We start from the raw sequence: 10548 nt of genomic DNA, 5'->3' as shown, positions 1-10548 counted from the left end.
CACCTCGTTGCCCACCACCGCTCAGTACAAGCTCATGTGCGCTTCGACCGCGTGCGAGAGCATGATCGAGACCATCATCTCGCTGAACCCGCCCAACTGCGACCTGACCGTGCCGACCAGCGGCTTGGTGCTCAACGTGTACGAGTACGCCAACGGCTTCTCTTCCACGTGCGCGTCTTTGACGGCGACCACCGCTCCTCCCACCACGACCCCCGCCGCTACGGCTTCTGCCGACGGCTCGGCCTCGAACTCGACCGTCGTTGGTGCTTAAGCGCAGCGAAGTAACAGACATTGTAGTCGTCAGGCCAGCCTAAGCGACAGAAATGTACTGCATTTTTCATCGTAAGTTTCTTGGTTTCAAAGTTAGTTTCTTGGTTTCAAAGTTAGTGGACCCGACCATGGCCAGCGAGACATCTCCGTAGTCCGCGGAGCTGGTACAACAGACCGTGCGACCCAATTACGTGCTCGTACACCTGTACATGTTCCTCTTTACGTTCGTCCAAGCCTCACATTACCTTGAGATCGCGATGCCACAAACAGCACCCCCGCCGTTGTTGGCTGAGGTGGCCTCCGGTGGGTTGGCGTATCCGAAACGACCACGAATTCATCGCGAAAGAAGTCGGGACCACGAAGTCCAGCAGAATGAGCACCAGTTTCGCGACGACACGCGCCAGCGGCAGTTCAGACGCACGTCTCCAGCCCACAGACGGATAAATAAGGCTGCGCGTCGTGCCGGTTTCTCTCAGATGCAGGAGCGGTGTCGTTGAGTCAACGGTTGTCCGGGTGTCGTTGCGCAACCAACCAAGCAACCCACTGCAGCTCGGGGCCGGAAGAAAGCCCATCGAGCGCTGGCGTTCGGGCCGGCGTTGGCTTCGGTTTGGGTGTCCTGCTGGAAAGCGTCCGTCACAGCGAAAACCGAGCACGCTCGGGTCTTGGCGATAGCTCCGCATGCGATTTCGCTTCTCGCCGCGCGAACGCATTAGCTCATGCAGCGCCATCAAATATCTTTCGTGAGGCCGCCACTTTGACTCATCGGCGGGAGCTGAGACCTGAGACGTTAAGACTTGACTCCCCCGCACGCGCTGAACCCTCACCATGGACTCCTGGCCCAGCGAGCTCCGGTCTGAGCTCTGCACTGTGTTAACCTTCGAATCAACAGGCGCACCAACCAACAAACTCGCGCGCGCAGCCAGCACCAGCAACACCAACCAAGTTGCAGGTGCGACCATCGCAGTGCTCGTTACATGCACGCGCTCGTGCTGTGAGCTTGATGACCGTCGGGGACAGGCCGTGACCAGCCTCGATGCCCCCCCCCCCCCCTCATCAAATAATAAAAAACTCAATAAATACAAAACAAACGTTGCTTATTAAATTCGACTAATTTCCTCTCAAAATCCATCCAACCGTCGCCACCAAGTCGAGCAGCAGACGCGGACGATGATTGAAGAGGAGGAGTGGTCCAAGGAGCTGGAGGCCAACCGCAAGCCCGGCCAGAAGCACCCCACGCCGTCGCCCGTACGTCGAGCGCTCGCAGCTTGCGGCTGCGGCCGCAGCTTGCAGCTCCAGGGCCATAGCGCGTGCCTGGTGTTTCTTTTTACTATTTTTATTTAACCTCTGAATTGTAATATTTGGTGCCGGCGCAGGGCTTCGCGGACCGCGTGTTCTACGAGAGCCTGCTGCAGCAGCGGCCCGACAGCCGCATGGCGCAGAAGTGGTGCCTCGAGTACGGCGTGCTCAAGTGGACGGAGGCCGAGGCGCTGTGCAAGAAGCTGGGCGTGTCCATTGTACGCAGTAGATATCCTAAGGCGCCGGTTTTATTTATTTATTTGCATTCTGGGCTAAAAATATGTTGCTATTTATTTTTTATGTAGAACGTGACGCGGCCGGCCAAGTCGCCCAAGCTCAAGCAGCAGAAGCAGAAGAGCGCGGGCGGACGTGCAGGCCGAGTGCAGGACGAGTCGGCGGCCGCTGAGGCCATGGAGCTCACGGGCGCCGGCTTCGAGGGCGTCGGGCTGGGCGCGCTCTGAGCCCACGCCACGGCAGTGTACGAGTAATAAAGAGAGAGAGGAAGTGAGAGCACGAGCTGGAGATGCAGAAGTCTCATCGTGGAGAATTCTGTCTGGGACTGTCAAGAGCGGCCGACAATTTGTGTGACCTGTGGCGAGTAGGGAATCATGTCGAAGTTGGTGACCCTATTGCTGGCGGCCTTACGACCAGGCGGCTCTGTAAGGCACTGTGTGACACAAGTGTGTCTGCTTTGTGTAGGACTAAGCTCGACGAGCGAGGGTGGAAGTTCCAGGAGAGCGCGAAAGCAGGTGACTGTGTTTGAATTTCTGCGTTTTTTTTTCTTGTTAACCATCAAAGCCGAGAGCGGACGACAATCATCGAGAATGGCCGTGTGTTTGTCGCTATCGCTGGTGAAGATCGATACGCCGGCTTGACGACACGGTCGCTGGCCGATCATTCTTGTCGAACTGCTGTAGAGGTCTGACTGATTTCGTGCCGCTCAAGGACGGAATGTTTCTAGGAAGATAGCACATATGGTTGCCATAGGACTTTTTAGAGCAGGAGCACACTTGCACAAGTTTGACCCTCTTCAAGGAATGCTCTTCACGAAGCTCCTATTACGAGCACACGGAGTGCTGGCACTGTAAACTATAGTCTAGTCGGTCTTGGGTTTACCTAGGTCACTTTCGCACGATCGGAATCGCTACTCGGGAAAGGCTTGCTCACACTACAACGGGGATAGTCACGCTCACTCATGGCGCTCGAGCAGCAGCTGCTTCGAGTTCAACCGCTCGGTTGTCGGTGCTGGCTACCTTTGTCTGCAAAGATCCCATTCCGAGGCAACTCGAAGCGCCGACTTCGGCCTCCCAAATCTGCCACCACGACCTCATTTGTTCCAACTTCGACGAAACCCAGTTTGCCGGTGTCGCCTCGAACAGCGTGACCTACGAGGTCTGCTATCGTCTGGACGCACCGCTTTCCGCTCTTCGTGAACTCCTTCCATTATTATGAGTTTCGTCTCGACTAAAAGGTTACTTCGTTTCTATGGTTTACTTGCCGGTTCGTGTTTCGAGAGCGCGTTGGTAGCATTAGCGCTCGAGTCGAATCGGCCAGACGCCATTCGGACGAGTAGTTGGATCTTCACTCACTACTACGTGAAGACCAAAGTACAGTACTACCGTACTTGCAAGTTGAGGTGCACTAAACCTCCAGCACTGGTATTTTTTTTCGCTGCAGGGTCGCTAACTAGGCTAGCATTCAGTGCCGTCGGCCCGTTGGGTTGCGTGCTCTCGTTATGTCGGACGCACCCTTTATCCGCCTTTGAGTGTGTATGTCGCTCGTGTCGCTCGTGATCGGAGTGATAGTGCGCCGTGAATCAGCTCGCGAGACCATCGACCATCGAATTTCCGGTTATTGGCGCCCTGACGCCAGTCCGCTGGTAGCGCCTCGACCAAACGCTCGCGCTGAACGCGCGATCCGCCAAGCGGACTCAGCCGGGCACCACGAGAGGGACAGGCTGCGAGCCCCGCTGCCGCTGTTGTCCACCCAGAGCCCCGTCTCCAAGTGCCCTTTGGGTAGTCGCGCTGAGACCGAAATTACCGCTACTGGCTCCTCGCGCTGACTCCCGCAAGTCGGAACGGACGGGCTCAACGTGTCAGTGCGCTTTCCGCACAATGTTCTTCCTTCCGCGTGCCGGTGGAGACCCCTTCCTCGACCCAGGTTTAACGTTGACCGGCATTTCAGTGCGACGACGCGGCGGCCGGCCTTCCGTGCGAGTTCCGTCGAAAGTCAGCGGCGACGCGTGCGTCACGTTCGGCACAGTTTGGCGACCAAAAGCAGGGGAGGATGGAAAGACGTACCAGGGTGGAAGAGTGGCGTAGACAGCCTGCGGTTACCGCGCCATGCCATGCTGGCCGCGAGCTCTCTTCTCCTTCTTCTTCCATCGGCTGCATTGTTGCTCGGTCTGTCCTCACTCCTCACGCATGTCGCGCCACCGTTCTTAGCCCCACCGCCAAATCCACCGGCCAAGTGGCCCAAGCTGTTCACTTTCGAATTTGCCGTGGCAGATCACAAACCAAGAAAACGCCAGCGCCGTCCGCAGCGACTCACGTTCTCTCTGGTAGCCCAGCAGCAACCCTTTTGCTTGACACCCCCCACTCGACCGCAGCTCCGAGTCCCTTCACACCAACCGCCACGATGACCAGCCCATTGCCTTCGGTGCACTCGATCGCACTGCCGGCGGCGACGTCGTTCCCGTCCTTGCCCGGCATGGCGCGCCACACGAGCTCGCTGGCCGCGTCCTACGCGTCATACGTCGTGCGCGTCCACACCCGACACGGCATTAAGACCTTGTCCTTCGACGTGCTCGCCGAGCTCTTCACCTTCACGGCCAAGAAAGCCGCCGAAGACCTCGGGATCAGCAGCCGCACGCTCATCCGCGTGTGTCGCTCGCTTGGGATCCGACGCTGGCCGTACCTGGGCTTCCGCAGTGAGAAGAACGTCGACCGGATCCGCCAGGAAGCAATGGAGAACCTGCGGCGCAAGCTCGAAAAGGAAGGCGAGTCGCTGCCCACCGCAGTACTGCACCCCAACGCGTCCAGTCTTCGCGGCGCCAGCGCCAAGCGCCTACTGCAGGTGAAGATGCCGCAGGTTGGTCTGCCGTCAATGCAGGGAGCCGCGCACACCAAGCTGTCTGCAGTACGGGCTGAGTCCTGGTGCTCCTCCCCTACGCTCTCAAATGCCACCACCACCATCTCCGACGACGACGAACGCATGTCCGACGTCGATGAAAGCGACTTCATGACACACGCGCCGATGGCAGCGCAAGCGACGGCAGCAATCCCGCCTCCGTACTCTCCAGCGGCGCCGCTCATGACGCCACCGTCCACCATGCACGGCTTCAACCTCGACTTGCAGCGGGTGAGTCCCAACAAAGAGACCAGCTTCGCCTTCTCGACCAACCCGTGCCTCAAAAGTAGCTCCTGGACAGCACCTAGCCTCGCTGCTCCGGCCCCGTCAAGCGTTGCGTCGCCGTCACCCATGCCGTCATTGAACCTGCTTGTCGATGCCTCCATCCTCACTGCCTTCAAGCGTGACATGACGTCGCAACTCTCGCCCACGCAGGAAGTCCAGCACCGCACCCGCACCATGTCGATGCAAGACATCTTGACGCTGCGACAATGAGCAGCTCACGTGTAGTGTCAGTTATCCCCCGTCCATCGTATCAGCGTGACCCTAGTCTGTTAAAAAAAATCGAAAACGTAAATTACACCCTTCAGTTGCCAGCGCAGCAGGTTCCAGTACACTGCTCGCCATCTCTGAATGCTACGAATACGCCCGACTGCCGCCACCTGTGCCAGGCGGACACTGGTAGTCCTGCGGCAGCATGTAGTTCTGCAGCGCGCTGAAGCAGTACTGCGCCTTGCCAATGTTCTTGCGAGCATTCTCGCGCCGAACACCGTACGTGCGGAGTAGCTTGGTAAACGCCCCCATGTCGTCCGCTACGAGGCCGTGCGAGCGCACCAGCAAGTTGGCTTCTTCGAGCGTGATTGACATGGAAGTCCGGTCCTTGGCCGATTTGCACATCGTCACACGGCCGCCGCCAACGCTGCGCGCGATGGAGGACGACAAACTCAGGATCGACATCCGCTTCGATCGGCCCGATAGCTGGATGCTGACTTTGAGCGCCGTGAGCGAGGCCTGGATGCGGTCCAGATCCTCGGCATCGTAAATAGGAGCGGACGCCTCGTCCCGACGCTGCTTCTTGAGACACCAGTCGGCGAAATCGTTCACGTAGGCTTCCAGCTGGACGACATTCTCCATGTTGATCTCCTTCTGCAGAGAGGCCTTACCCACAGTGTTCGCAACTGTCTGCATCTCGTTCAAACCCTGCGAGAAGATGACCGGCACCACTCGAATGGGCTTCTGGAATAAAAACTTTGCGCGCATCTTCTGCTCGGGCGTTGACAGAGAGAGGTAAATGGCCCCTGAGACTGCATCCTGTCCTGGAACGCGGTGCATACTTCGATCCGGAAACTCGCTGGCGCGACGCGTGATGATAGGGAGCTCGATGACGATACCTGAGGGGCCAGACGTGATGGAAACACGGAAAGCAGCAGCGCGCGGGGACTTTACAGGCCGTAGCTTGATGTGAACCCTCCCAAGCTCCTTGACAGCTGCCTCTGTATCACCCAGCATCCCTAGTTCATTGCCATACGTAGATAGGAGACTTTCTACCGAGAACAGGAAGCCAACCCTTGTAAGCATTTCCAGGTAGTCGACGCCACAGGCCTTTAAGGGATGAGGACCAAAGTCCCGATGATCGTGCGTGTGCACGTAAAGCGTCTGCTGGAAGCACGTGACAAGCGCGCTCATCGCCTGGCAAAATGCTACTTCAAGTCGCCGCTCCACATCCCATTTAAGCTCGTTATACTTGCGCTCCAACGCGTCCATGGTGAGATCCGAGCTTGCTTGGGCTTCTTTCACCAAACGCGCATGAAGCCTCTCAAGTTCTTCGCGCATTTGTCGCACACCGCCACTCTTAAACCCGTACACGTGTGCCGCAAAGGCCCCTACTGTTGTTGTACCGTACATCCGGTGCTTGTAAAAAGGAGCGCGAGGTCTAGCGTTTGTATCGATCGACATCGACGCTTTCCTCATTTGCACGCTCGATACGGAGCTCACTGCTGATCCGTACTCTTCAATGCTAGGTACTGCGATTTTCGGTTCATCGCCATAAGAGCCGATCGGAGTTAGATCAGCGACGATGTCCATGCCATCCGAAGGGTCAACATTATCGTCTAGCCCGTAGATGCTCTGGAATTCCTCCTCAGTGATCCCCATTGCCACGAGCGTTTCCGCCAGCTTTCGCTGCTCAGATGGAACCGCTATATCCTGTCCCGAAGCTCCCTTGTTAACGATAGTCTCTGCAGAATCAAATGAAATCACGCGCCGACGTAGCGCCTCAACTGGCTCCAGTGGCAGTTCGTTGGGCGGGGAAGATGAAGCAACGTCGTCGTCGTCATTAATGTCATCGTCGATAAACTGTACGGAGTCGAGGTCGGTCTGTTGTCCATTTACGCTGGATTCTCCCGATAGGTGCAAAGGCGACGACATGAGCGCACCGACAAACGAATTTACGAGGCGCGTGTAGCGCGCTGCACTTGTTTGGTCGCCGTATTGGACGTCGTTTTCCGACGTAGGAGCTGCGTTGCCAACTGTCATCAACTGCTGATGAAGGTTTAGCGCCAGGAAACGAAGATCGGCGTCTGCTTTCATGGTGCTAGGCTTGAAAGTGAGCCCAGCGTGTTGGGTAGCTCCATATCTTAATATCGAATCTTCCACTTCGGAGATATATTGCTCCATCGTTTTGACCAGATCCAAACGCCACTTCCGCTTTTTGCGTTCAATAACGTCATCTTGAATCTGAATGATCATTTCGGACAGCATTCCGATGCTGGTTGCCGGTCTCACGCGGTTCTCATGTTGAAATGAGGAGCTCAAGGCTGAGGCTCCTGATGGCAACGACTCAGAGTCATCCGACGACTGGGCGGTGTGACCCATTTCATTTTCTTGCACTGTCCCGAGAGCTCTTGGCGAAGCAGGAATCACCGAGGGGAGTGAATAACCACCTACACTAGGCGTTGATAGTTGACTGGAAGGGGTAGATGACGAGCTATCATCTCCATCGTCGAGCGCAATTTCACGCTTAAGCATGTCAAGTTTCACCAGTAAATCGGACAAGATCAACTGAAGCAACTGATAAGGTACTTCCCACGTATACACACTTTCGATCAGCTCTTCTTCCACCAGCATTTTGCCTTGAGAGCGTTGGGAGGTCGAGGCAAGGTTAATCATCTGCTGAGCTATCTCGGAATATCCCGAGTCATCGGGAGTAGAGGCGTTCTCGGCGCCAGTGTTCTTGATTCCAATATACATAAATGAACGAGTGATACGCTCCAGCCCGTCAGTGGACATTCCGGCATGCAAGCCCTTGACCTCCGCCTCGCAGCGAATAACAATTTCTCCGGAAGACTGCGTCCGAGACAACGGGGAGTACAACGAGAAAATACAGGCGCGTCCGATAGCGAGGGCTGAGCCTGTCATAAAGGACGATAGCGGTACAAGTGGGTCGCCGACAAGCCATTGGCTGTCAAGGTCGTCCAGCGAGTTCGGGTTTCGGACCGAGTACACTGAAGCGCGCAGCAGATCCTGCTCGCGCATTTCAACCGCCAGCATCATGTGAAAGCACGGGTCCTCTGAATGCGAAATCTCCGTTCGCCCAACCTCCGCCATCACCGCACCTGTCTCCGCATTCATCAAGTGCAGCACAACAAACGACGATGACCTCACGGATGACTTGGACGGCAGCGTCAGATTGAAGCACTGGAACGACAGCCACGCCGAAGGCACCGACGAAGTCGACTGGGCTGGCCATTTCGCGTCATTTCCCCACGATCCGGCGGAGGCCGTCAACTGCTTTGCCTGTCTTTCGTAGTCCGTCACCACAGGCGAGTCGGCGCTGCCGGTGGAATCGAGCCGAGCAGACCTGTCGCTGGGCTGCTGTTCCCTGTGGCCTCCACCTAAATGTTGACGCACGACAAGCTCGAGCCGCCGCTTGGCGCGGTCCAGCACGCCGTTCCCAAGCCCGAGCGAGAGCGGGCTGGGGCGGCGGCCCAGCGTCAAGTAGCCGCCCGGCATGCCCGGCGGCGAGTTGGACTGCGTGACGGCGGCTCCGATTCCTGCGTCCATGAACTTCTTGGCGGCCACCAGCAGCGGGCGCGGCCGCACGTCGCGGTGGTCCAGCAGCGGCGTGGCCTCGGACGTGTAGCTGAGGCTGCGGCGCGACGGGATCTCGAGCGTGGGCTCGACCTCCCACATGAGCACGAGGAAGAGCGCGCAGGGCACGAGCTCGGGCAGCGCGTAGCCCACGACGACGCACACGTCGGCGCTGCGGATGTCGCCGCAGCCCTGGTGCGAGAAGGGCCGCTGGATGTAGATGACGGTGCGCAGCAGGAAGAGCGCGGCGCACGCGCCCATGACGAGCGCCGTGAAGCGCAGCGCGCGCGTGAGCTTCCTCTCCACGCGCTCGTCCAGGCGGCGGCGCAGGCCGTCGCCCGACGGGCGCAGCAGGCGCGCCACGCGCTGGCGCATCTGCCACGTCGAGTAGAGCAGCCCGAGCGAGCTGGCCAAGCTGCCGGCGGCCACGAGCAGCACGGGCAGCACGCCCGTCCAGAGCGCCGAGCGCTCGAGCCGCGCGCGCGCGTGCCTGGCCTCGGCCAGCTCGGCCTCGTGCAGCAGCGAGAGCCCCAGCACGGCGGCGTAGAAGGCGCCGTTGGCCACGACGAAGGCCACCCAGAGGCGGCGCGAGCGGCGCGAGACCTTGGCGTTGGCCACGTCCAGCCACAGCAGCGTCTGGAGCAGCACGAGGCTGAAGAACAGGCACAGCGCCGCGCGGTTCAGCAGGTTGCGCGCCACGCCCCGCGCCACGAAGGACGCGCCGCGCGCGAGCGCGAACGCCACCAGCAGCCGCTGGAACGAGCTGCGCGGGAAGGACGAGGCGCGCAGCGACTGCGACAGCGCGCGGCACGCGGCCACCAGCGCCAGCGACAGGTACAGCGCCACGCACAGCAGCTCCAGCGCCGGCGACGCCTGCGGCAGGAACACGAGGCCGTCGTCCGCGGCCGACGCTGCGTCGGCGGCGGCGGCAGCGGAGGCGGCAGCGGAGGGGGCGACAGGCGGCGTCGGCATCGCGGCGCATGGGCGGCGCGCCTCGGGGCGCGGACCGGCGGGGCGGGGCGGGCGTCGAGCAGGAGACGCGAGCCTGGAGGCTGCGGGATAGTGAAGTGATGGATGCCCCAGCTGGCGGCGGATTCCGGAAAGGCATAGTACTGTGCTGTACTGTACTACATATAGTAGCATAGCTGCTACTGTATTATTGTCGAGCAATAGCGAGAATAGTACTATCTCGGGAAGTATCAATTTGTTGTATGTGTCAGTTTGGACTGGGAAGAAGGGGGGAGGCGCTTGTTTAGTTCACTCGCTGTACGTGATGCTATCTGATCGTGTGGGCATGTGATCACAATGAGAGGTCGAACCCCCACTTCCCGGCATCGGACGACGGCGAATCCGGTGGGGTTGGATGCGCCTGCGTCGTGGCTTCATGGTCGTGCAAAGTGGATGCAACGGGGGGGGGGGGGGGGGGCTCGGATGCAGACGCGGTGGCGTCGTCCCATTCGTCCCAGGATTCCTCCTCCGCTGCGGTCATTCTTGCCACGCGTGGCGCATCCGGTTTCCGATTCATATAACACTATCGGTAGTATTTTAGCCAGCGTAAAGCTCTAAAAGACGCTACGTGCCTCGGGGGTTCTATTCCAGAAGATACCGGTAGTGGACTGCCTCTTCTATTAATGCTTGCCCTAATTGAAAAATTGGATCAATGTGCAAGTTCTGCGTCCTGAAATGATTTAAGCGTCATCGCAGATTACGGGGCACAGATTATGGGACGGGCGCAGTTCACCGTGACTTGCTCTTCAAGTCAGA

The 10548-nt window shown here is 58.7% G+C and overlaps 3 protein-coding genes across 3 annotated transcripts; 2 read left to right on the top strand and 1 right to left on the bottom strand.

Moving 5' to 3' along the window:
- Positions 1–1437: 1437 nt before the first annotated feature.
- On the top strand, positions 1438–2027 carry IUM83_06725 (uncharacterized protein; the record flags this gene model as incomplete). The annotated part of the gene is made up of 3 exons (XM_067930955.1): positions 1438–1515; positions 1644–1784; positions 1872–2027. The coding sequence occupies 3 exons, from the start codon at positions 1438–1440 to the stop codon at positions 2025–2027; spliced, it is 375 nt and encodes a 124-aa protein (XP_067789711.1).
- Positions 2028–4203: 2176 nt separating this feature from the next.
- On the top strand, positions 4204–5190 carry IUM83_06724 (protein NLP5-like; the record flags this gene model as incomplete). The annotated part of the gene is made up of 1 exon (XM_067930954.1): positions 4204–5190. One exon carries the CDS (start codon positions 4204–4206, stop codon positions 5188–5190), a length of 987 nt encoding a protein of 328 aa, XP_067789712.1.
- A 141-nt stretch (positions 5191–5331) lies between these two features.
- On the bottom strand, positions 5332–9756 carry IUM83_06723 (Type I inositol-3,4-bisphosphate 4-phosphatase; the record flags this gene model as incomplete). The annotated part of the gene is made up of 1 exon (XM_067930953.1): positions 5332–9756. One exon carries the CDS (start codon positions 9754–9756, stop codon positions 5332–5334), a length of 4425 nt encoding a protein of 1474 aa, XP_067789779.1.
- Between the last annotated feature and the right edge of the window lie 792 nt (positions 9757–10548).

Source organism: Phytophthora cinnamomi, assembly GCF_018691715.1.
Source record: "Phytophthora cinnamomi strain GKB4 chromosome Unknown Contig50, whole genome shotgun sequence".
In the NCBI taxonomy this organism is placed as follows: Eukaryota; Oomycota; class Peronosporomycetes; order Peronosporales; family Peronosporaceae; genus Phytophthora; species Phytophthora cinnamomi.
Note: the sequence above shows the minus strand (reverse complement) of the source record. Positions and strands in the feature narration are given on the sequence as shown.